At 44.0% G+C, this 26,738-nt stretch overlaps 1 protein-coding gene across 1 annotated transcript; it reads right to left on the reverse strand.

Moving 5' to 3' along the window:
• Nucleotides 1-849: 849 nt before the first annotated feature.
• On the reverse strand, nucleotides 850-25,860 carry LOC128713139 (carbonic anhydrase-related protein 10). The gene is given in 7 exon segments (XM_053808037.1): nucleotides 850-872; nucleotides 1,257-1,440; nucleotides 1,516-1,833; nucleotides 1,903-2,115; nucleotides 2,182-2,318; nucleotides 9,567-9,617; nucleotides 25,602-25,860. Coding segments are annotated over 7 exon segments (1,185 nt in total).
• Nucleotides 25,861-26,738: the final 878 nt, after the last annotated feature.

The raw sequence follows: 26,738 nt of genomic DNA on the forward strand, positions 1-26,738 counted from the left end.
GTTTGGCGCAAGTTCCGGACATTAGACAATAAAACACTAATTTCAGGCGCGTGATAAAGCAACGGGGAAACGAAGCCATCACTCAGCGTGTTTGCAAAAGTGCCCGCAACCTATTACATGCCCAACTGCAGGTGAGCGGCATCACATCAGCGGCGCGGAGATGCTGGAATTCGGAACTGTTGCAAACTTTGGATGCCTTCCTGAGCGATCAAGAGATAGCAGACAGGACGAATCTGATTGTGTTCAGGTGTATGTGTGTGTGTGTGTGTGTGTGTGGAATGAGTGTCTTTGACTTTTCGGTTTAATTGGGGACTTTCTCTCGTGATTGCCAACAAGCACGCTACACTTTTATTCATCCTTCCGAATCCTTCATCGGCTGAGTCAGTGTCATATTGACAGGTGGACGCACATATAGCCACACAGTGAGTCTACTGTAAGCCCTGGGCTATTCGCATCGAAAAAAACTATTCGACCAAACGGAACAAATCGCTAGATATGGTTTGCATCTTCATCTCGTTCACCACGATCTCAACGGGCCTATAAGCTTTAACCTCGTAATTAGTGATATCTAATGATATTTTGTTTACTGCTCCATGCTAGTCATCACTGGGTACGCCAGCCATCCGTATACACATCCATATATAAACATACACACACACGCGCGCGCGCACACTCATGCGGGACAGCCGTTTCCAAGGTGGCTGTTACAGCGACGGACATGGAATCAATCACAGCACCTGGTGCCGCATTGCTTCACCCGGCCCGTTTCACGGTTCGAACACGATCAGGCTATTATCATCGTGCTCGTCCGACTCGCGTTCCGACTGCTCCTGGTTGCGCTTCCTCCGTTCAGTTGTGTTTCCAGCTATTAGCTGTTGTGATGCGATGTGAGAAAATTTTACAATGCAGGGAATTATATCAAAGAGTTGATTTAGAAAGCGATAAGACAGCTATATACGGACAAGAGCGCCTGAAAGTATGTAATATCTCTTTCCGACCTCCGGACACCCTGTTGAGGTAGCTGAACGAACCGGAAGAACGAACACGGTATTGCATACTTGCAGGCGCTAATGGCCCGGTACAAGGAAAAGCGGAAGGTAATGCATTAAATTTATGGCAAGCATTTAAAGCGGGTATAACTTATGTCTTTTATTTCATGCGAATTGCATACTTTCAGGCAAATCGTGAATCATGTGATGTGTGAGCGCGGTTGCAACAGTTACCGGCGCGGCGCGTGCATCCCAAACCCACCTTACCTTTATAGTGAACGTCCTTGTACATAGTTGCACATATTTTTCCCCCCTTTTCCTGTTTGTTTCGAAAGTCAATGTTCGTCCGTACCGGACGATGTAGTAGCGGTTGCGGCGGCCGGAAGTTATTACCTAATGGTGCCTTCGGGTGATCTGGACCACCCTGCATTAACCTTCGCAACGCGTGGAGCTGCAGGAATGGGGGTGAAAGCAGCAGCAGGTTAAGGTTGGTTCGGAACAAAAGGGGATGGATGGACATCCGTACCTGTTGTTTTGTGATGTAGATGGGTTTGTTCATCACGATCCAGGTGACGGTTTCGTAGCAAGCCGGTGCCGTCGTCGACCCCTCGTACGTCATGTAGTGTTCGGTGTCCGGTAGCAGATCGCGCACGGATATTCTACGCACCGGTGCCTCGTCGCCACCGTACCGGATCCTTTCGAGCTGATCGGTGAGCATGCGCAGCTCGGGATTGGAAAGGTCGCCGAGCTGGAGCAGTATGGCGACGCCCACGATGCCTTGCGCACGGTACAGCGCGTCACTAAAGTTTGCGTACAGCTGGGAGTTGTAGCCGAAGATTTGAATCTACCAATATGAACGTGTATGTGTGTGTGAGGTGTGGAATGGTTTAGATGCTGCGCATTGCGTGCTTACCTCCGCCGGGAACGTGTAACCTTCCACGCTGTGCTCCGAACCGAACTGATCGTGCAGTCCGTAGTGTACGTGTATCTCGTGAAATCGATAGCGATAGGAGAGTGGACCACCGGTAAGGTTCACCGGTATTTGTGGCGTACCGTACGCGGAGGACGTTTCGTTGTCTGCGGTGAAGATAACGCTGTGGCCTGTGTTGGTGATCGTGCCGCTGATCTGTTTGAAGACACATGCGTATTAGTTTGCGTACCTGCCACAGGTACACGTACTGCAGCTACCTACCCGGTGTTTGTCTATGTGCAAGATGCGTAGGTTCGGATCGAACAGCAGTCGCTGAGGTTCCAAGTTGACAGGAGACTGTCGACGACCCTTGTTGCATAATGACCACTCCGGGTTGATAAGGCCCCAGAAGGCTGGACCTGTGTAGCAAAATTCAAACATTTAATACCATCGTTTTCACTAAACCACTGGTAAGGAAACACCAAGGCCCTGAGTTAGTGTGCGTTGATGCGTTATAGTATTTATTTTAATGGAAAAAGTCTCAGTAGACATTCACTCCCAACGCTAACTGCTCACTTTAAGCCGATCAAGCGTGCTCAAACACTCAGTGGCACATCTTCAGCGTTCGACGTTGCAGCCTGTTGGTTCCGTCAACACAACACGATACACCACAAACAGACCGGAAGCGTAACATTGGAAAGGTGATGAAGTAATCGTGCGGCTAAACGAGCACTTCACACTGTTCTCGAAGAATACACAAACGGCCTCGCCCCCCAAAAAACCTCAATGTGCTCGAATCCAAATGGATGGTTCATGAATATTTGATAAATCGTTTATCTGTGCACTTTTTCGCTGCAGTCAGGGGTTTGCCACCCAACGTTGGTACGTTCACGCCGTCTTAGCCAACTGTACTATTGGTTCTGGTGGGTAGATTGAAGGGGTTTCCACCCTCTCGCCGCACTCCCGGTCGCAGTTTCATAACCATCAAAACTACCGTGATCATAAGATAAGCGAAGAAACAAAATGCTGACCAGCATAATGGGTTCGGTCAATGTTTACCTTTCACCCTGGTCCAGGGAGAGGGCGATGGGTTCTATACCCGCACACCCTGCTGTTCCGCTCCGGTGTTATGAAGGTACTGACCGCATCGCTCATTGCTTTTACCTTCTTCGGGTGCCGCGTGCTTTCCAGCCAGCAAAACTGATGCTGCAATGATACAGTACGCTGACTCACGTCGGTGCGCTTACGTGACCATAGGTTGTCGGATTTGACCAGGTTATTGCCCACAATGAGCAGGCATGAAATATATGGGATGTGTTTTTTTTTGTTTTTCTTTTCTCTCTCTCTCTCTCTTTCTCTCTCGCTCTGCCCATCCCTTGCAGTTTGGTCAAAGTTTTATACTTTTATCCTTCCGGTGCGACCAGAATTGGATCGAGCGGTGCGATATCGTGTGTTTGTGTATGTGTATGACCGACTCAATTCCCTTCCACGGAAGATTTAATACAAACGACCCCTGGTAGCCTTTAGTAGCCGACCGATTGCAATGGTATCAGGAAGAAGCGTCATCTTGCCGTACAAAAGGATATTTTAGAAATTAGATACCACAAAGATAGACCACTGCAGGTGTGGTCATGGTCCAGTTTCCGGACCGTTGTTGCACAATAGAGCGAGTCATCCCCAGCTTCACAATAGGAATGATTCGTTTGGTAGTCGTAGTAGAACATTTTTTTTTTATTCTGCAGAATAGTGTAAGCGATCCAGCGTTGTTCGCTGCACAATGGGAAAACGACAACGAAATAAGAGTGTGAATGAGGGATGGAGAGAGCAAAACCTTTCACGTAACGAAGATAAAACTAGCAGCCGGAAGCGGGAGGTATAAGGAAAGCAAACATCTCCAAGGAGTTTTGCCACTAAAAACCCGAATAGCTCGGGACGTTTATTTAGCCAGAGAGGTACAGTGCACACCTGCACAGCATCGGAACATCTCAGGCAGGCGAGGGGGAAGGATGGTCAGTTGCTTCGCTGACATCAACGATACGATCATTTGTCATGATAAACCCAGTGTCGGAAGAAGCCAACAGCGGGACAAGGGACACACAGTCGATGGACCTATTCATTCGAACCTCAAACCACGCAGAGCCGTAGGCTATCGGGGAAGGATGACTTCCCGAAAAGTTTCACCCGGTACGGGATGAAAGCATGTTTTCTGATATGTACATATATTCTATATGTTGGTTTGATGCTTCACGTGTTTTTATTCGCATTTTTGTACCCAGCAGCCAACCCGGGGACCGTGCACGGAGGATGTGAAGAGTTGCACAGTAACAAAAGCGAGTACTTGTCTCCACAGTCGCGTTACACCATCACCATCAATATCGCTGCCAGTGTGGTCAAGCGACTTTTATCTTTTCTTCTCCATGCTAGATTTCCTCTTCGAGCTGAGTATCGGTGTACTTGTGGTACCTTTTGTGTTTTTGGACTCGAAATTCTCTCCATGTTCCCGTGCTTCAACAACAGTTGATTGGGATAACGAAATTATTGTGCTGGCATCTTTACAGCGCACTACATTCGTTACATATACTCGTTGTGTGTGTGTTTTTTGTTCAGTGGTGTTGTTTATCTACCCTTGTTGGACTAGTTTACAGAGCAAACAAGCTGAAAACAACAGATGTAACAGAATATTTGCTTTCGCTACCAAAACGGAATTAACGACGAACCCTGCAATCAGAGAGTACCTATGCGAGTGGATGTTGAACGTCGAAATCAGAAGCTTGACAACTTTGTTCCTTATCTGTCCCACTTATATTGCAACTATACTCACACGATGATAAAATCTATGAATTCTCGCTAAGGCACCTCTACTCTCACCTTTACTTGCAGTATTAAGCCACAAATCATCATCATCAAACTGTGTTTCAGATTGCATAACAGCAGGCGTTCCGGATTCAGAATATTGAACATGGTTAATGCTATCGTCATAATCAATCCTGAAAACGAATAAAACTGCAGTCGTGTTCCAAACAATAGCAGTGGGTTTAGAATTCCACCAAAAAATGCTTGAGGCGACGTGTTGCTTGTCAGTTTGGTTGTTATTTGAATTCCAAGGCATACATTAAAAAGCTAATATTTCATTCATCTATTCAGATTTAGAACTTACTTTGTAAAACCTTCATATCGTATTACTGCATCATAGAGCGCTTTAGTGCTGGGAAATCAAAATAGTGGTATGAAATTCCAGGAATCTTGTTCAACCAAATACAATTCTTTAGGGCACATTCAATTATTACGTAACGCAAAAATGGTCAATTTTCGATCCCCTTCCCCAACCTATTGTAACAAAACGTAACTCAGGACGCAACCTCCCTTTGTTAATTACGTAACATTTTGTTGACCTCCTCCCCCTCCTCCGCCTACTGTTTATAAGCAAAAAATAGTGAAGTTTTCTGAATCCTTTACCCTTTCTTCGTCCGTTGTGCCAATTTTTCAAGTATTCGATTCTAAAATAATCACCCATTTATTTGACTTGCTTTGAACATAATTTAATATTGGTAAATCAACAACTAGATAATAAAAATCTTTACATAACCCTATAAGCTTAACGTGAATGAAATAAAATGGTGCACTGCTTTGACGCAGCACAACAAACCAGCTCTCTACTCCTCACGCTACAGTGGAAAGATTCCCATTACACTCTCGGGCTAAGTTCTTAACGGGTTAGGTATCGGAAACTTCCATCGTATTCCGCAAAACACAGATGCAAAAAGATTATTGTTCCCAGTAAGATCGTCCGAGCACTATATGATATTGGATAATGAACTGATGTATGATAAAAACTGAAGTTCTTTGAGGTAGCGGATATAATGGATGCATTAAAAGGCCATTTTTCTTACAATTCTGAACATTGTTTTGGATATAAACCAGTTGATTTAAAAATTGATGCTGCTTTTGCTTAAACTCAAGAGGATTCTGAGACTGCTTAAATCTTTTCAAGTTCAAAATTTGTTTCATGAGTCGGCGATGCTTGTTATGTGACTATGGATGTAAACAGGATCCACCACTACACACAAATCCAAAACCACGATCTAAGTGGACATCAGAAAGTATCGATAGGTGGGTATCACAAGACTATCTTGATCTTGAAGGGAAGCTTAACCTTTAAACATCAACAAGTAAATAGGTAACATGGATTTTGTATAAAAATCCCTTACATAAGTTAATGTTTCATACATGAACTATGAGAATGAACTATGGAATCTAAGATTCATCTTATTGTATGTTACAAAATAAAAAGTAAACTCACCTTCCCCTTTCCCACCTATGTAATAAATCGCAAAGCTAGTACTAGCCCCCTCCCTTCTCCTATCAGCGTTACGTAATAATTGAATGAGCCCTTTACGATTTTTGACTTGACCTCCAGAACAGCAGGTTTAATGTCTCTCCAAAAATGTCCAATTTAGTTTAGATCTGGAGATTGTGTTGGCCACTCTTTAAATTTGATTTTATTTTGTTTTATCAACTTTTGACCAGTTTTCGCGTGTTCGGGGTCAGTGTCCAGTAGAAATAGCCTTTTAAATGGCATCTTTCCCTGCTTATAAAGCAGCAGAACTTCATCGATTCGATTCCACTAGGTTGCTTGTAGCAACAGCACTCATCCTGCTGACTCCTCATCTTTGAGGTCACAAATTTACGATCACACAATTGCACTGCAATGCGTTTCTGAAGTAATTTCAATCGGTTTGACCGTGACTTTCGCGACCGCGACCATTTAAATCGACTTAAACATGTTTTTTTGTACATTTTTATGTTACAAATTTAACATATTTGTAACTAGATACAATAAATTAGTGGTCAAATGTCATGGAATTCCTACCAACAACATAGTTTGGCGTTCTGAAAGGCGCTTTTACGTAAAAAGCAATATACAAAATGCGATTCACGCATAGACGATGTAATGCGGATTTCGTTTTAGAAACCAAATGGCATTGCTATTTGTTTGAACACCACTGTACATCGTGCAATACGCGGTAGAAGCAAAAAAAAATGGTCAGGCAAAGAAAGTAAAGATTTCTTCGTGGCGAGTGTTAAAGTAAAACATAAGAACAACCCTTTTTTTCGATTCCAATATTGAACGATTCTGCTTCATCGGCGTTGACTCGTCCACGCTCGTACTGCTACATCACGATGACGCGTCCCCGGGCAGCGTTAGAGATGCGCATTAATTTAGATTATTTTTTGCATTATCTCCCGTAGCATCTCCATCCTGGTGTTCCATTAATCTCACCGTGAAACTGTTGCAACCGTTCTTTATTGATTGCAATTAGTCAGCACTATTCGGGAGCAATCTAATGGAACGCATCATTAGCGCCGATCGTGCCGCCAGAAGAACCCAAATCACCATGGCACGCTTTCGATGAAAGGTTGCATTAACCGGTTCCGAAAATTGCCAACCGTCGGAAAAGCTGCGTAGTGTTTTGTTTCGGCACTGTTTTGCGTTAATGTTTCTTTTTTTTCAGCGGGCGAACTTTGCCGTAGCCTGGGTGGATGGATTGCCACCATCTTGAACGATTCCCAGCCCAACCTTGTGTACCGTCGTCCAAGAACAATGGGGTTCGGACAGGGGTTGAGCCGTTGCCCGTAATCACGCTGTTTCGGGGTACGGGGTGAAGTATTAATTTGATTAGAATCTACATTTTATTTTACCCCTGATGTACTTGCCACGCAACATCGGGAGTTATAAAATACCCCCCCGAAAGTCCCCCCGCTCGGGTCGGTGGGTCTATTGACCAGGTATCTGGAGCATCTGGCAGCGTCGGAAAGGTGAAAGAATATCCCTCCTCCGCCAATGTACAAGTTTCGATGTATAAATATTTCCACTGACGACGATTCGCGAGAGCTTTTGATGAAAACTCAGTCCCCTTCAAAAAAAAAAACCCAATATCCAACGGTGGGAGAGAAACGTGCGGATGATTCGAAATGATTGAAATGCAAATTTTACTGCCACCCTATCAAACCGCCGTGGTGCGCCGTGGGGGAGGGCACAAATGAAGGTCTCAGGCAGCAGAAGCTCATAAAGGAGGAATGTTCATCTCATGTTCGAGAACCGAAGGAACCAAACCGGAAAAGCAAACAAAAAATGGCACCACTAGAATAAAAAAAAGGTCGGATTGTTTTCGTCCGGTTGCAGGGCTTTTATCGGCCGACGGCCCACTCCATGCTGCCGCCTGTATGGCACTGGAGCAGCGAATCAAAACTACCTGTTTTATTATCCACCTTCTTCAAAGGTGAATGCCGCTCGGGTGGGTGCCAGTATTAGCTCGCCACCCAAACCGCGCTCGGCAGAACGTTTTCATAAAAAATAATGTGCCAAGCGCGCCATCCCTAGCCATCGTGACGATGGTTTCGGGCGTTTATTCCGGCACGCCGGTGATTAAGACGAGTAAAAAACCGTCACCTAGAAAGGCCCCGGGAAAGCCATTCGGACACCGACGGGCGGGTGACGTAACGCGCGGAAACGTCATTTATTGCCCGATCGTTTCCTTTCTTGATGAAATTGATTCCCCCGAAAAGTGGAGTAGCTTCCGAAAGTCAGCCGGGCTCACCGCACCGCACCACCTGGATCCGGCGGTTCGGAACGATTGCAATGAAAAGAATTTTGTCATTAAAACGGGCACCACTAAGGTGCCCGCACGTTGGTTCGACCCGGTAGGGAACTGTGTTCGGGTGGGATGGGAGAAAATAATCATTCTTTCCGATTGCGATCAGCTGGATAATTGCGTTGGATTGCAGTCCGGTCCGTGCAGGAATCGTTTGATGTGATCCGTGAAGCTGATCCAAAGATCCCGTAGTATATCAAACAATGAGCAATGATCTGAGCACTACGGATCGATTCTTGAAGGCATGGACGGTATGTTCATTTTAGTAGCTCAAGATTTGAAAGCGTATCCGTGGAGTTCATTACAAACTAATTACTTTCTCGGCGCTTTTGTGCTACCTGCAGCATTTTTGCTTTTTTGCGACATTTAATCTATTCCGCCTGAATGTATGCAACTTTCATTACAAAGTATTATTATTAGGTTGCTGTTTTATAACGTCCTTTCGAGAGAATTCATAAACCGACAACGTACTATTTTGTTTCACTCAAGAGTGGCGGTCAGGCCATATTGCTAAGACATTGTACTATAATTCTTCGAATTTTATGTCGGCTGAGCACCTGCAAAACATGGTAATTCACACAACTTAATGACTGCCAGTTGATCTAATAACGGCAGATCTGATAGAGCAAACGGTTGCTTTCAGCGCACCAAACCCGTAGCATCAAAGCTAAACTAATTCCGCTTTAGCTTTAATCGATAATTGGCTGGAGGTGACCGTACCTTACGCCCGGTGCACCCTAGCCAGCAAAATCCTGAAGCGACGAGCTTATCCAATTCATTATTGAAATTAATTGTGAGAAAACAATCACATGCTTAACATCCGACCGGTGCTTTGCTCTCTCGCTAGCCAATCCCGGCAGATGGCAGACCCTCCGGGGAGGGAGATCGAAGTCTTCCGCCTGGGAAGGCGGAGTGCTCGGCACTGGGAACGTGGCCCGATGCGAACAGTTTATTCCGTGCGGGTTCCCGGCAGCAAGTTTTCCGGTGAATAATAAGCAAGACAAATACACTTACCCGAAATGCCATCGTACGTCCACCATTCCTCCCAACTGACCGCAGATATTGCTGTGAGGAGGGAAAGGGAAAAAGAAGAGAAAGAGCATGAAATGAGGAATGAACTGATGGCAAACGCAAACGAATCATTTGACAATGTCTCAATGTATAATGAAATGGTCAACGTAGTAATTTATCACGAGTGTCCTTCACCCGTTCAAATCTTTTTTTTTCCTATTTTCGTCAAGAAAAGAGCTAAGACAAGCGTTGGACTGAGCGCCCTTGACAAACAGTCAGTAAATCTACCACATAACGAAGCTGTTGGATGCAAGGTTTTGGTTTTGGTTAATACTTTATAAGGTATTCACAAGGAAATTAGAGCATCAAAGACGTAACACTGCAATTAACAATCGGATTACTGTATGCGAACGCCTGAAGGTAGGCAATTTATGATTTTACTCACTAATCTGTCCTCAATACACTAGAATATAATTGCATACTTTCAGGCGCTTTTTCACAAAATGCATCTCACCTAAATACCATGAAAAGAAATCATACAGCAAATTAACTCGTGCAACGCGGCAATTTAAATCAAGAGCTCGAAACATTCTGCCAAACCCGTTGGAGAAGCGAGTTTATAAATTTCCACCAGATCCTTCACCGTATCAATAGCTGTTCGATGGGTGACGTTATGATTTTCCTTACCGAAACCACTGCGTTTCGAGTGCTCAGTTTCGCATCGACAGCTACACCCACTAGTTCACTTTTTCTCGTACCGAGCTCGTCAAGTTCGTGAACACAATTTCCGGTAAGTAGCAAAATTAAACGATAAATGATGTAAAGTGCACCGGCGCACCGGTGGTGCGTACAGTAACGCTACAGCAGCGGGAAGAAAACAAACTCACCGACATGTTTGATGGTTTTGGAAGCATTTTTGTTGTTGTTGTTGTTGCCACCAAGTCGCTGCTCGAGTGCTTAGTCAGTCAGTCAGCCAGTCAGTCAGTAAGTCAAGCCAATGCCAAAAACTTTCGCTCCGCTCGACACAGTAGCAAACGAGCCCGGCACCAGCACGGTTTGATTATAAATCCGGTCAATTTATTCCTGCCAATTTGGGTGCGTGTATTCAACGGTGCACGAAATTTGGCTTTAATCCGTTCCCGTGCGTTAGCCCCATCGCCTGGCGTGTTGAACGATATAATTGTGCTTAATCTCAGTTACAGCGGGGTTGTGAAAGGAAATGGCGATTTTGGGGGAAAGTTTTACCGAACCCCCCGTTTTGCTAGCTGTTTGGTTGAAGTTACCGAAAATGCCAGCATCGATGATGGATGTGTTGAGATGTTGTAGCTCTGGTCGAGCACTTCAAGTCTCCAAGTGTCCAAGAGTGAGGTTAGGGTGAGCTGAATTTTGCCATTAATTAACTGACCGGAGGTGTACCAGGTAACCTTCAGGGGTCAGATAACAAGTCTACTAAGGTTAACCCGACACGTAGTTAGACGATAATGTCTACCACTCTGGATATCTCGTTTGATTTCTTTAGCTTAACCTAACTATTATGCGTTCCTGTTTCGTCTAAAGAGGCTTCATTTTGCAACACTCACCACACACATCGGGGGCCTTCAACGTAACATGCGCCCGGTGTGCTGGTGTACCGTGCAAGCTTGAATTGCAGCCCCAGCCCCAGTTAACGGATTACACATTTTAAACTCGAGCGAAGCTATGCTGTAGCTATCCTGAATGGATTCTACCATGCCTCCAAACCGCTGTCGTAGAGGTGTGAGTGATGAAATAACTCTGAGGCTCCGTTGTAGATACGTTCGTTTTGTTCTCTGGGCCATACCTTGCAAACACATACCGACAGCGCTGTGTCCAGCAACCGAGCAAAAAGCCTTCTAAACTCTTAGCTTTGCATTGCTTCACCTTCACACTCGCCCACTCACCCGCACCACTAATTCCCGTAGGTTGCACAGGCAAGATGGCTGCTCGACGTAAAGCCCGAAACGATAATAGTGCATAATCACAGGGAATTTCACTTAGAGCAAAACGATTCTGGCAGGAAAATTCAGCAGCGTATGTATCGTTGGATGTACACCAGCCAGCCAGACAATGCACAGGCCCATCCACGTTTGATGCGGGAGCATTGCAACGGACGAGGTAGCTGGCAGTGGTGCTGCGTGTTGCTATGTACTCTGATTACAACCACCAACCCAGAGGGTGGAAAATCCTATTATGGAAACAGCCACCCTTTGCGAGTGCCTTATTGAGCGAGGCAGACTCTTTCTGCAGGTGCGTTCCGGGTGCGATTGCTTCGATCGAGGTCGACCTTAAAGGGTGGGCAGGCTATAGCTTCACACTTACCATCTTGTGACCGTAACCCACAGGAGACTTGGCTTATATGATTCCCGCAGTGGGCTGTTGGGGTATTTTTCATCTTTTTTGTTCCTCAAAAAGATGCTAGTCTCATTTCGTTCTCCAATCTTCTGTCGTCGAAAGACTAATAAAAAAAAAAACCTGATCCAAAGATGACCCAATTGTCCCAGTTGCACTTTACATCCCTTTCCTCTTCTTCTAACTTCTAACAAAAGGATTCACAGCGCCCAGAGTGTGTTTACCCTTTCGTGTGGTTTTGTAGGAAGAAATCTTCTTCTGCTTTCAGAGATAGAAAAATCACTGAGAAATACACTATTCCCTCGTAATGTTTTTCCGCACTTGGTGGTGAAGGTGAACAACACAGTGTTCGGCAAAAAGCCACGAACTGCTTGCCCCGTAACGAATCGAACCGAGACGAACCGTTCACATCGGTAAGATATCAAGAGGGCAGCTCTTGAAGAAGCGCTGAAGAGTGCTGAACCCGAGTGACGTTTCGAAAAACTCGGATGTTGGCAGGAACCCTCCCCCCCTCCCCCCTCCCCCTTAGCGCAGGGTGCCCGGTCAGCCACAAGCCACAAAACTCCCAAAAAATACACCACTTCGACCATCCCCCTCGGTTCGGCAAGATAGCGATAGACTAGAAGGCTTAGATTCAATTACAAAACCACTCGTCCACTAGCCACCTCCAATCGGGTTGGACGGGTGAACGTACGTTCGCCGCCCGTGGAATGATTGGAAACAGTACGCTTCAACCACCACCCCCAATAAAAGCCTTGAACGATATACCTCCGACGGGCTCTCCCGGGGCACGAAGTCCTTACGGGAAATGGATGCTGAAAGATGCTTTTCAATTATATTTGCCCAAAAACCTTCGGAAAGGCCCACATTCGCTGTAATCCTATCGTACGAGCATTTTTCGCATGAGCCGAATAATTTCGTTCACCACTGACCATCTGCTGCACATTTCACATCCCCCCTCCTCCACCCGACCATCAGAGGATGGGAACATTTTTGCGGTAACTGAAGGGGTGCTAGTGGGGGTGGATGGATTTTGTTTCGGATTTCGGAGCCGACGGGCAGCACCGGACGCCTTTTTCCCGGTAAAACCGGGCTGTACTGTACATCGGATTGCATAGATGAAGGCGCGCTCGTGTTTTAGCGAATATTTTGGCAAACCGGAAGAGAATGTTTGGTGCTGGAATTTGAAACATTTAGTATCGCTGTTTTGTTTGCGATACTGTGGCGAGCACCGATTGTACAGGTGTTAACCATTTACAACCCGCTTTTTTCTAAGGGAATTACCCTAGTATAACATTTTCGGTTATCGTAAAAACCATAAGCTGTATTGCATACTTTTAGGCGCTTTGACACGAAATATTTACAAAGGATAGAAGATTATTGGTATTTTAGTTTTTTTTCTTTTGGTTTATTGATGAGTGTCGATTATGCCACAGTGGAGGTGGTGTGACATTTGAAACGATTAGTAAAGCCAATTAACCTTTCATCCAGTCTCTACCTTTGTTCGCAGATTGATAAAAAATCCTTTTGCAAACATAACGGAACGAGACACACACAAAAAAACAAACGAGAAAAAAATCTTCCACTAGTGTGAGTCGCACGTGATAGTGATTCATTTGAACATCCTTTTGTCCGGCGCGTAGTTCTCCACTGGCTGATTCCGACACAAAAAAAACCGCTTCCGACTCATCGAAGAAGCGGTTCGACAGCTGGCTAGCTCCGATCGCACCTCTGCGTCTAGTCCGTGGGACCAAATCGCACCAATTTCCATGTCAAACAACGTGTGACGTGATGTTTTCCCTTGTTCAATTCTTCGTGAGCCCCGGCCGCGAACAATCGTTCTTTGCACCCGATGGAAAGCCGGTAAACCGTTCGCGAAACCGATGTCGTTCGGTTCTCCGGCCCAATTCAACACCAAGCAGACGGGGGAGGAGGAGATAAAAGGAATAAAACATATAAAATCACGCAGTCAGGCACAGGAAGTTCATAAACGTTAAAACTGTCCCCAAATGCCCGCGGCCGGCACGTACCGATTGCGTTTCGTTGCTGATCGTGATCGCATTCGTGATTGAAAGAAGCAAATTAAAGCTGTGATTTTTAACGCTTTTCCACTCACCGTCAACACCCCACAATGGGGGGGCGGTGTGCACAAAATTATGATAATGAGCACAATTATGGAGGAAGCGATGTTGTCACGGTGGAGCTATGGGCACGGTCGCTGTCCTCTAACGCAGCGGTTTTAACTTGGTCACACCACTTCCCTGTGGAATCAATCGTTTTTTTTACGGTTTGTTGGTATTGAGTGGAACCCCCCTCGGGAAGGAGAAGATGCAAAGAATGAAACGTCAATTTAATCCCATCACGTATGCGGAATGAATCGAGGCGTAAATTGAACGCACAAATATGCACATGCTTTCCAAAAACTGCGACCGGATTTGTTCGTTAGTGTTTAATGATTGCCGATCGTGAACAAATGAATCGAAATGCTTCCTCCCGGGGTACGCCGGTTATTGTTTCTTTTCGATTGTGAAACGAATGTTTGCATAATGCCAAAGAGGACTCATCATTGCGTTCATCTACGTCTCTACCTTATGTTTAAACCACATTTACGCGCTCAGGATTGTCTATCTTCAGCCACAACTGATGAGATAATGTTGGTGTGATGCGTAGTGCATAACTTTCTGGCGTAACATTATAAATCGATTTATATCACGTTTAATTTTTTTAATGCTGATAACATTTTTAAAAAATCGATCCGCTTAAAAAAAGCTCAACTTCAATAGCTGGAGTGCCCATAATTATCATTCTACTCAGAAAAAACGAATAAAATAAAAAAAAACATTTATCTGGAAGTCAATCGATTTAGCCTACATTTAGGCTCCAATTTCAACATTGCTTCGGCCGATACACCACCGAAAAAAAAACAAAATCCCGAAAATCCCTACAACAAGACACGTGTGTACTTTTGCTTTCTGTTTTCAAAATCACTTATACTGTTTCCATCCCAATGGGGCAACCAGTGGAAAGGCGCAGAATTGGTGAGGTGGTGGTAAAAGAAATCCCCTTTGAAAGCGTCGTGCTCGGAATACTGCATCAGAATGGAAGAAGTCAACATCTACCGCTGCTCATGTAACCCCTGATAACCGTTTAAGGCGTTACGGTGCCGGCTACGGGGAAGGAAAGGAAGGATGCGTTTGGTCGTAAAACATCCACTAAAGACGCTCCCTTGTGGGAAGAGACTTTAGAAAATATTTAGAAAGAAAGGCGCTTCAGAACGAAACAAGAAGAAACACATTGAATTGAAGGAAAAAAAAAACACTGTAATCGATTTCAAAACCTTGTAGCATGGGATGGGCCTAAGCCACTCCCCTTTGACAAACAATAAACAAACGTAAACTTCACAGCCCTTGCCGATGCGCTCGGTGTCTGTGTATCAACCTGTCCATCGCAGTGGCTTTGATGTACTGTTCGGCTGTCATAGTCGGTAGGATCGAAAATCGATAAGTAGAGCTAGAAGTTTATTTACATTGATTGTTGTTCGGTGACAGGAGGCGGTGACAGAAAACGCCTGTCACTGTAACATTGCCCCGGAATGTTACACTCGGACGCACGACAGTCAGAAATTAGACATTTCATGAGCAATCAGGGCGGGTTATATTATCTTTTTTTCCCCATTCACTTTGTTATGGTAAGAACGGTAAGGATTGTGCTGAATTACATGGAAAACGTTACAGAACCTACTCGGCCCATGGATTTCTGTAGACCAGTAAAGAACACTTAATGAGTTTCGATGTAAGCGCCTAAAGGTATGCAATGCGTTGAACATTTATCACTTAACACGAGTGATATGCTCCCATTACAAGGTTCAAACGTTGTACTTGCAATGCGAAATAGTGCTCATGATGAAATCCTACTCAATCTTTATCGTGTAAAGGTATTACGAACTTCTATTAATCATAGTCTCTTTCGTGATATTAAAATAGACATGTAGTTATACGGATAGTGAAAAATGACTCTAGTATTAAAATGTAGAAAAGTTCTCTCCATGCTCGTTACATTTACCCGTATCGATCTAAACCCATATTTTCATGCTCATTCCAATGGTTCGGTTACAGGTACTAGACGCTGACATAGCCCTCTGCTCCGCTATAAATCTCCAGACGGTCACCGCCTTCGATGCGCTGTCCCGGAACTCCTCGTCTGCGTCTGAGACCCGTCGTGCATTTCGCACTGATCCAGCTGCCTTTCCCAGGAAGCGGCAGAACTAGTGTCCGGTTCGCCCAGCGGCTACCGTTTCCTTCCTGTTTCCGTGCCCCGTGGGTATATCGGGATCAGTTATTCTTCTGGACATCGCAAAACGACCTGCAAGAACCTGTGTTATTAGTTACACTTTTACCGTCACCAGCTCGGTTTCTCTGTATAACCTTCAATTGTGAAAAGTAGTTTAAAGCATTTTGAGCACACTAATTCGTCACTTCAGCAGGTATGGGTATGGTGAAATTTTGCTTCTAAGGATCGTATCTACCGTTCGTGTGCAGTTAGTCAGCAGCTACCACGCTAAACTTAACCCTTTTCCGTCGTCCAAGCTTTGAAATTTCAAAGATCTTGTTGTTTGGTGGATGGAGAACCACCTTAGGGTTTGGCTAGGCGTCTTCCACACAAGGGGAAGCTACAAACTCGTCTCCGTTCGTGCAGCGCTATTTGAGTCGAGTAAATTGAAGGCGAAGCAGTGTGGTTTGCTGAAGGCACCCCGAGCTAGTTGCGAACAGGGCAAGTGTGTCCATAATCCCAAAGGCAGCTAAACAATAGTGGGCACGAACTTTCCTTCGCCGAGCAGCCGGATTTTGGGGTCGCGAGGATGAACGAAGCGAGAAATAACACTTTCGTTCAACACCTGGCGTTTATGCAAAGTACGCTCTTCCGGTTGCTGGTCCTGGGTCCGGTTGCAGCCATTTCTTTTTTTTCTTTTTAAAGCGGGTAAAAATACGGGAAGCGCAACTGTGGAAAGAAGCTCGAGGCAGCCAAGAAACATCTGATAGCGACTTCCGGCAAGTCGACCAGCCAAGCGTCTGGTTCTAGCGCTCCTTCAAAACGCTTAGTGTGTAGTGATTTTGTCCCCCAAAAAACGACAAGATCATATGACGAGCTGGGTTGAAACGGTTCGGCTAGTTTCGGGTAAACTATTGCACACTCTTTCAGCTCGGTTTCGAATCCTTTAAATCGATGTAAACTGTTCAACTGTTCAACGGTTGAAAGTTGAGTGAATTTGGAATCGTTTAAATGTCATAATGCTTTGTATCCCAACTAACGCAAGTTTGCGCCATACTCTTCTGCTCGCACCACACGGTGGTAGCGTCGACCCGATCGATCGGTATGCTATCGGACTAGTTATCTAATTACTCATATGCCACCAGCCTCGTGCTCTTGTGCCATTTTCTTATGCCTTCCTTGTGTGCGCTAGTGGCTATAAAAATTAACCAAAAGACACATTGGGCTGGAACGGAAGCACCAGGCACAGGACGCGAGGAGACACAGGCATCGGCGGAAAAAGGGGTGAAAAGAAACAGGAAGCCAATTAGCCTCAGCACTGCACCAGAGAAACACCGCGTGAAGCACACTGCGAAACTGGGTGTGAAAGATTTAATGATTTTCCCATTAGCACGACGCAATTAATGGCAACGCTGGGGCAGCGGGAGAGATAGTCATAGTTATCTGCCTCGATAGTGCCGACCCGATCAGCTGAACCGCGAATTCAACGACGGTTTAACCCTCCGTCAACACTGAAGCGGAAACAACCGAGGAGAATGAGGTCGAAAAACCCCCGAAAGAAATTTTCTTCATTCGAATACGCCTTAAGGTATGCAATGGTTATGCATATAGGATTAATAAGCGGATTAATAAATTTTAGGACAAATTTATAATCAAACGCGACCAAGGATTTTTTTACTATTTTATACGACTGTTTATGTACTTTGTACAATAATTATACAGCATATTTATATTATTCCTGCATGAGGTCGATGTCTGATCACCTTTAGAAAATGTTACATGGATTGATTCTTCCATTGCTTCAGAAGCCGAAAATAAAATTCGAGTTAGAGATTTGGAAAAAATAGGGGTAAGAGTGGTTAGTACGGACGTTCAAATTTCCATAAGTTTGCTAATTCACTTAAAAATAGATAAAATAAAAATAAAACTTTTCCAAAATACGCATTTAGTATTAATCCTTTATAGAGTATAATGATACTTTACCAAATATTACTGACACTTTGAATAAAATGTAAGAAAACTATAATAACACTAAATGTCATTGTTTCTGGTATCTCTTAAAAAATAACTCTTTTGGAAAAATGTTTTTAAATAATAAAAATTGAACAATCGAAATAACTGATCCTACTAGTGTTGGGTGAATAAGATACATGAATTTGAGTGCATCTTTAAACTGAATGAATGAATCTGAATCTCTATTCCAAAGATTAATGGATCCGCAGAGAGCCATGAATCCCCAGAGATTCGTGATTCTTTAAAGTTTCATTCATGTCCCTGGAGATGAATCATGAAACTCTGAGGATTCATGAATCTTCGAGACTTAATGAATGATTGAGATTTTAATCATTCATTAAGTCTCGAAGATTCATGAATCCTCAGAGTTTCATGATTCATCTCCAGGGACATGAATGGAGGCTTTATTTTCTTTGCTTATTATGCTTAATATTAAACATTTTCTAAATAATTGTTTGCAGCAATACAACCGTTCCATTCTTAACAAATAAAAGAAAATATAAATAAATAATGTCCGATGGGACTTTTAACAACATAGATTTTGAAGATCTATGTTATATCCTTGAAAGACTCCTAGATTGTTTGGAAATAACAGCAAAAAGGTGGCAGACTTTTAGCAATCTTTAGAGAATGGTTTCCTGATTTGAATGACTCGTCGTTAACGATTCATATAAGTGACTCTTCTCAAACGATTCATTAAGCCTATCCTATTCTATTTCTGGTGTCGAAGCAACTTAGAAAATATCATCACTGTCTTACACCTTCACCACCTTTCCTATTTGGGAGCTCAGCGAACGAACTATCACATTGATGTCACTAGACCCCTAAAACTTTTTGCATAGGTGTGTACCATTCCCTACCCAACTAGTGTTTGTTCGCAACGGTAGTCGAACACTACCGCTGCTAGCACGCTCATTCCTAGCCGCGACGTAGCGCGTTCGAAACGATCCAAACCCATCAAAACCCATCGATAAAAAGGGGTGCAGCTCGCGAACGATGTCGCTTCCGGTCAGCATAAATTCTGCCCCAGTTAGAGGTGTGGCGTTCCTTATTTTTCGGTCGATTGCACTGGGTTCGTCCGCTGGGTTTCGGTTGTTGCGGTGCGGCGAAAGAAAAGAATATTTGCAATGGGTGGTAAGCAGTTTGAGTGGGTGAAATAAAATTTAACATCAACCGGGCCGGTCCACAACGACCGACCGGGGGATGGGAAGGAAAGGAAAATTCTCCACACGTGGTATTTCGATGGTACACCATTCATTTTACGGTCATCTTGCTTCGCCCTTGCTTCCATCTTATGGTGCCTAGTGGTTGATTCGTACCGGGCTGGTCGCTTGGGAAAACAAAGGAGTGCCGGTCGCCGGTTTGTTTTCTTCTCCACGCGCGTTATCCATTTTGACGGGAATTATGTCGCATTACCGAGAGTAAATTTGGCCGTAGAGGGATGTTTGTAGATTGTGTAAAAATTCCAAACCACATACAATCATTCACCGCCCATGCAGTAAACCTGCTGCCTTTTTCCCCGCACAGCAATCCAAAACGGCCAGAACAAGGTGCCATAAACAGGGTAACAAACGGGAGGAGAGTCTGTTGCTTTTTGGTGGAATAAACCGCTACAAGTATATCAGTGGAAATTAAAATAACATTTACTCAAAGCGTAATGAGACCAGCAGGGGCTGATTTCTTCACATGTTCACATCGTTCCTAGGGAAATGGAATGTGTCAGGCAAACAGCGTAGAAACAAGTTTGCCGTAAACCACGTGAGGATGTACCGTGTACAATTACGGATGAACGAACCGATCCACCTGGGATAAGGCGAACCCTTGTGGTGTCTCGAACATCCCGCCCTGTACCGTACACGACATCCCCAAAGGTCTCAAAAACTCTTGGACTGCTCCTTGGACTCTTCGACTCCCCAATGCGCTTATTGCATCCATTTCCACCACTCACTGGACCAACTAATATCACCAACAGCACAAAGCAGCTCGAGCGAATTACATCCAACCTCTGCCCCAACACCAACAAAAAACAACCACCCCGGACATGCTGACAAGCGCTACCGGCACACCGGCGGTGCTCTAACGACTCCCAGCGGGTTGAGCGAGAGAACCGCACATTTTCTTCCCGATTATACACCGGTGAGGCAAAACAACAACAACAAAAAAACCCATGCAATTGCCCCCGTTTTCCGCCGGAACGGAACGCAACACCGGGAATAAGGAAGATCTACCCTTCGCCATCCTGTAGCTACCCCGCGTTCCCTCCTACCTTCATCCTGGCCCTTCGAACCGGTTCATGCAGCAAACCTGTATCAAATGACTGTAATTAGACGGCCAAGCGGGATTTTCCGGGTAAAACTCCGAAACAACGCTTGCCACTTGACCTCACGGTAAGCAAGAAGCAGCAGAAGGAGAAAGAAGCGCACCGGAAGACAGTACGTTATGGGGCCTTAATGTATTCAGACGGGTAAGCGAGAAAATTGCACTGCAAAAGGAAGATCCCGGGTACGACGGGTTGTGGTGTTTGTGTTTGGCAGCCTGCTGAAATGGGGTTTGCTGTTTGGATGGGTTTTTTCCTACCGTTAAGGTTAGAGGTGTACTTAGTGTTAACAGCGATTATAAAGGCATGACGGCACCGGTGACGTTTGTGTGTACTAATGTAGTGCGATCTAATTGTTTTATTGTAATTTAATTAAGTGTAAGAGGCTCAATAATCATCAGCAGCACAACAGTGTTTTATGTCCTCTACGATTAGCTAATTGGTATTGCGAATATTGTGAACAATTTTCGTTAGTTTAAAAGTTTAATGCGCCAAGCAATTATTAATTGGAGTATAATTATGTGTAGTAGTTTCTGTCAACTGCTGACAGTATATTGCATACATTTAGGCACAATATACTGACGTACTTTTTGGAATCTATGAACCTACAGTTATAAAAGCTTAAGCCTTAAGCTTAAGAGTGAAACGTTACAGTTAAAATAATCTCTATCAAACTAATGCCGATCGATGATTTGAAACTAGGTTCTATCATGCTCCGTATGTGTGACAGTACAATTGAGTAGTCGCTACAATGAGGAGCTCTATGAGCTGTATGACGAACTCACTGTCGAACAGCGGGATTAGACTCGCCAGTCTCTGGTGATATGAGCTGGTCACGTCATGAGAATGACACCTGACAACCCAGCCCGTAAAGTCCTTTTAGATCGTCAACATAGATAGAGGAGGCGTGGTAGGCTCAAATTGAGATTATGTGATGTCGTTGATTTGTCCGCCGAAAGGTCGGTGTAATGGTTTAGCGGACGAAGACTTTCGACCTTGAGCGATTCAGAGGACTCCTGCGGTAGATCACAAAAGGGTTGAAGTGCTTGACGAGTAAGCAAGTATATCATGTCGAAGAATTTGTTGGGACTGCTAGTAAGAAACGAACTGCTAAACAGTCATATCCAAGTAATTTTGTGAAGAATTTTCTTAGAAATTTTATTTAAAATATTTAAAGAAGCATTTTTTTTTAATTAACAATGGAACAAAAAATGTATTTCTCACATAAGCTATGGTAAACCTGACGTAAGTCAAACCCAGTACACAAATCCCAGGACAGTTTTACCAATTGTTGACCAGCTGACCGAAACTATCGCTAGGAAAGGTGTCTAAGCTTAAAATCATTTCTTTAGCACTTCAACTTCAGAATAGCCTTGATAGATAGAGGATCTTTTTTAACTTCTGCTGTACACATCCAATATTTTGACTAAGATAAGAGCAACACAAAGAGTTACAGGAATGAAAACGCGTGTTGTACACTATTTCGCTCTTTGAAATAGGTATTTAAGGACGTTAAAAAGTTACTTGTTTTGAAGAGGTTGACAATATCTTTACTCTGATGATTCATGAGCCGGAATGAATCTTCATTCCTGAATCTACGATACAGGCGTTACGATTTCTGTTGCGAGTGTTGGTAACTTGTAATGTTATTTTTGAGTAAATTGGTACACTTTAGAAATGTTTTCACGAATCTTTCCTTCGTCATGTGGATGATGCAAATAAAAAAAAACAGATTGTAGAAATCGTACTCTTCGCTCACGGATAGTAAAGTTAAATCGAAAACGATTTGGAAATCCTCGTGGTATATCCGAATATTTTATTGTAATAAGCGTTTTTTCTTCATCATTAGTGGCACTGCTTATAATTATAATTAATAAATAAATACATTTAGTGACACTACAATCTCGGTACTAGTTCTAAGTCCTGTCATGTATGACTTTCTTTGGCATTATCTACCCTTACAATAGTCCGTGGATAGTCTCTTCTGTGTAGAGGGGATTACTTTGGATGGGTTTTTGTGTCGGATCTGTTTAGAATAAACGACACTAAATACACCATAGATCTGCCAAAATTAAAATATTACACGAAATATTCTTACAGGGATTACAACGAAGATTCATGCATTTCTGAAGCTTCCTCTGCCTCTATTTGTTTAGCTTCTTAATTGCAGAAGCTTTGCAAATTTGCATATCTACCAAACTATTGCAAATATTGCGTACGATCTTACAATTCTCATATTTTCTTTTCTTTATCTGTTACATGAATTTCAAACCAGAAAAGCTAAATATAAGAAAAATTCTTTCACCTGACATGTTCCTTGCATATCTATGCAGTCGGAGACTACCCTGCTGAGCCCTTATGTCATTTCATATAAATCATGTATTCTTTGCATCTTAAAGTTGAAATTATGAATCTTCAGAGTTTCACAAATCATCCAGCATTAAACTATAAACATAAACATTAAGCAAATCATGAAGATCCTTAGACTCGGGAATCTCCAGATAGTGATTATTTACTAGTGATTTGAAAGACTCGTTCCTGTGTGATATTTCATGTTAATTATAGCATATACAATTGCAGAATAAGCAAAATATATCCTGTCCACCATGTCACAGACAGAAAGTAAACAAACGCCATGACATCATAAGTGGAAAATCAACGCAACATGCTTTTTCATAGACTAAAGTCCTGATCTACAAACAAAGTACATTGTAACGCGATAAAACGACAGTGTGCTGATTGAAGACAACGGAAACCTACCGCACTAGCTGCCTCTAGTAAGGATTTTTTTCCCTCTGAGCCTTGCACATACAAACCTCACTCTCGCCTTCTCCTTTCCGACATGAATACGTTCGCTAGCCAAAGTTTATCATAGTTCACCGTAAAATGGCGGCGGTGAGAGAACATTCGGTTGAGCAACATCAGTGACCGATTTGCATAATCGTGTGATGCAATTGCACTGTCGTGGTGTGTAGAGGGTGAATGAAGGGACGTACAACTCCACCCGAAGTATACCTTCGGCAGGACGACTGGATCCCAAACGATTTTCCCAGGTGCGGTGTTTTTTTTTTGCGGAAAATCCGAAAGGAAAGTGGATAGGGAAGGAAACAGGGCAACAGCTTTTTTATTTTATTCACCGACGACACTCTGGTCGAGGTGAGTTGGAAAAGATTGCAAAAGAAGGAAAAATTCTATATGTGTCGCACAGGTGGAGTAGGATCATCACACGCTTTCTGTTCTTTTAGTTTCCATTTCCTCTCGTGTACGCTCGCTCGAGTTTTGTTTATTTCTTGTTGTACTTTTTTAGGAGTTTTTTTTTCTCGCTTGCAGGCTATGTGCATATGATGAGTTGTTGTGAATGGTGAAGCACCATGTAAAACACCTGCAGGACTTGGTGCGCATGTATGTGTGTGTTCAGGTGTTTATGAAATCTTTCACTGAGCCACTCAGAGTGAAAAAGAGGCCACGGACATTACGCTACTGTTCGGTGGAAGTCGACAAAAGGGAGGCTGGGTGCGAAACGGGTGCGAAACAAGGAAGCACCGGAAAGGACGAAATAAAGTCCGTAAAAGGATTTCCTTTGGTGACATAAACTATGAGCGTTGGGCGCTTTATTAGGTTTACTAGCCCGTAAGCGTTCTACCCCGTTTTGTGAAGGTGTTGGTACGCTGCTCCGTCTCTCGGCTAGGATGATGAGTTGTTTATTTTTATGTGATGGCGTGCTGTAAAAACATGCTTGCGCCAGCGAGGGTGCAGTGGGAAAGGGAGGTGAAAGATAGTGTGTCACGTATTCCATGCGGAGATGGGAGTTTTTTGGACGGGGGTTAGCAGCATCCGTACGGTTCCTGCCGTGCAATTAACCAATTCTGGCATCCGACCCACACCCTGAACGAGAAAGCATGAAGCTAAATGCTTTACGAACCGAACGTCAAACACCGTCCAGTGGTCGTACCGGTACGGTGTGCTAATGGGAGAAAAAGACTAATTTAACCCTCCTACCCCAATCCATTCTTTGCCTCCACCATCCTTTCCGGAGGCATACACCTGACCTAGGGCCAATCTTTCATCGCACCCATCACCCGTTCGGTCGCTCGTAAGTGCTCAATTGTGCATGTGTTTTTAAGCAGTCCAGTCGTGAATAATGGTGAGGAAAGGCAAATAAAAGTAACTGCCGATCCGGCGCAACACGGGTGGGCTGCTTCTAAATTTATATCTTACTTCCCGTTTTATACGTCCATCAATCGCTTGTCCGACAGCTATATCATGTTGGTAGGCTAAGGGCACGTTCTAAGAATCAGATCCAACACAACAATCCTTGCTTGGATGACTTCGCACGTTAAAAGAAACGAACGTGGAATAGGAAAGGACATTTTGCCATTTGCAGGTTGCATGAATTTAGGCGCTTTGCTATGCGGATTGCATACCTTGAGGCTGATTAGTAGATGTGCTATAAAAACTGCTGCCAGAATGCATCTCGTTGATTAAAGTTATCTTACTACACTCTTTAAAACAGCTTACACAGCGCATTAAGGCAAATATCGACCACAAGGGTGCTCCCGTACAACGCATTAGCAAGATGCCAAAAGAACCGTACTACCGGTTTGATGCTGTGCAACGTTGTTGCTTCATTTTAATCGAGATTAGTAAATGGTTACGAAAACCTTCCAGGATGATGTGTGCATGATGAAGACCCACAGCCATGTGAAGACGGGAAGCGATCAAGCAATAAGGAAAAGCGAACGTTCCTTTATCGCATTTTTACGGCCCCGGGTATTTGATGCGCTCGGAACGTTAAGATGTAAGCATATTTTTAACGCACCCAGCCTGCACATAAATGTTGAAGCCTTCCCAAAATACATATACACACACACACACACTCTCTGCTTGCCACTTTTGTCCAACCACCAGAAGCACTCGTAAATGTGAGGGACGGCGTAGAACTCAACATGGTGGCAGTTTTGGAGTGATACGAAGCGTGCGAAAATTGTAACCTTCCAACAGCTGCGAATATCCTTTTCAAGGTGTTTGGATGGAGAAAGGACAAAAAAACGAAGCGAAACAAAACCACTTACCGGGTATCTGGAGCAGCAGCAGCAAGGTGAGCGCTTTCACGTTAATCAGCAGTCCCATAATTTCTGGCTTTTCCTCCGGTGCTGCAGGTGTTGCTTTGCAAGACGGTGCGGGCTGCAGGCTGGTTTATCCGCCGGATAGAGTGACGACGAGCGAATGTGGAACGAACTGCACGTCCGAATGTTCGCGTGAACCGTTCAGGGCACAAACACACACAACACACTGGCACACACCGTGCGTCCGAGTGGCATACGAGCGCATGCAACTGCACCAAACCCTTGCGCCAGGCACATGCGTGAGCGCCTGCCGGTTCCACTGCCGTACTGGTCGGTGATCGCGTTGCGACGGTGACGCCTGTGATGTTGATCGTTGCTCTAGGTTTGATTGATCGGCACCAACGCTGCTGCTAAGCATGCAACCTGCACAACCAGAACCTCACACGTCCCCCTTCCTGGTGCATGCGATGCGGGCGCTTTGTGAGTGTAAAAAAAGGGATAAACAATTGAGAAAAGTAAATATATGCGAAGCATCAATTTTACATCCGAATAAATATTAAAACATGTCCATATAGCTAAAATTGCAAACATTATTCATCTCAAATTGCATAACGACAGGCGCGTTTTAAAGAACGTGCTTACCCACAGACAGCAATTCTTTTCACAATACGCCTTAAGGTATGCAATTCATAAACGTATGTCACCTTTTTGCAGAACTTACGATATTTTCAGCCTTTTATTTGATTGAGATATGTTTTATTTTATGTGTAATTTCACAAACATTTCAGCTGTCAGAAAAAATGAGTTACTAACGTTTGCTAACATGTTATGCAACTGCTTATCCGAAACAAAAAATTGTTTTTTGCTACGCTCACCCCGTTTTCCAGAAGTAAGGGTGTGGTTTAGGGCTTGTATATTATCAATTAGCACGAACAAAAACACCAGCAAAAAAACGCAAATTAAAGCTTTCAACACCCGTACCAGTTTCCTCCCCTTTGTATCCTTCCTTTCGATTGCGCTCTCCATTGCGGCACCTTAAGGGCAAGATACCGCTGCAGGAATTCAATATTTTCGAACGAATTATTCTACATGGTGCTTGTAGATCGGGAAGCCGGCCTTATCTAATCGATCATTTCTATGCCC

This window comes from Anopheles marshallii, chromosome X, assembly GCF_943734725.1.
Source record: "Anopheles marshallii chromosome X, idAnoMarsDA_429_01, whole genome shotgun sequence".
NCBI lineage: Eukaryota > Metazoa > Arthropoda > Insecta > Diptera > Culicidae > Anopheles > Anopheles marshallii.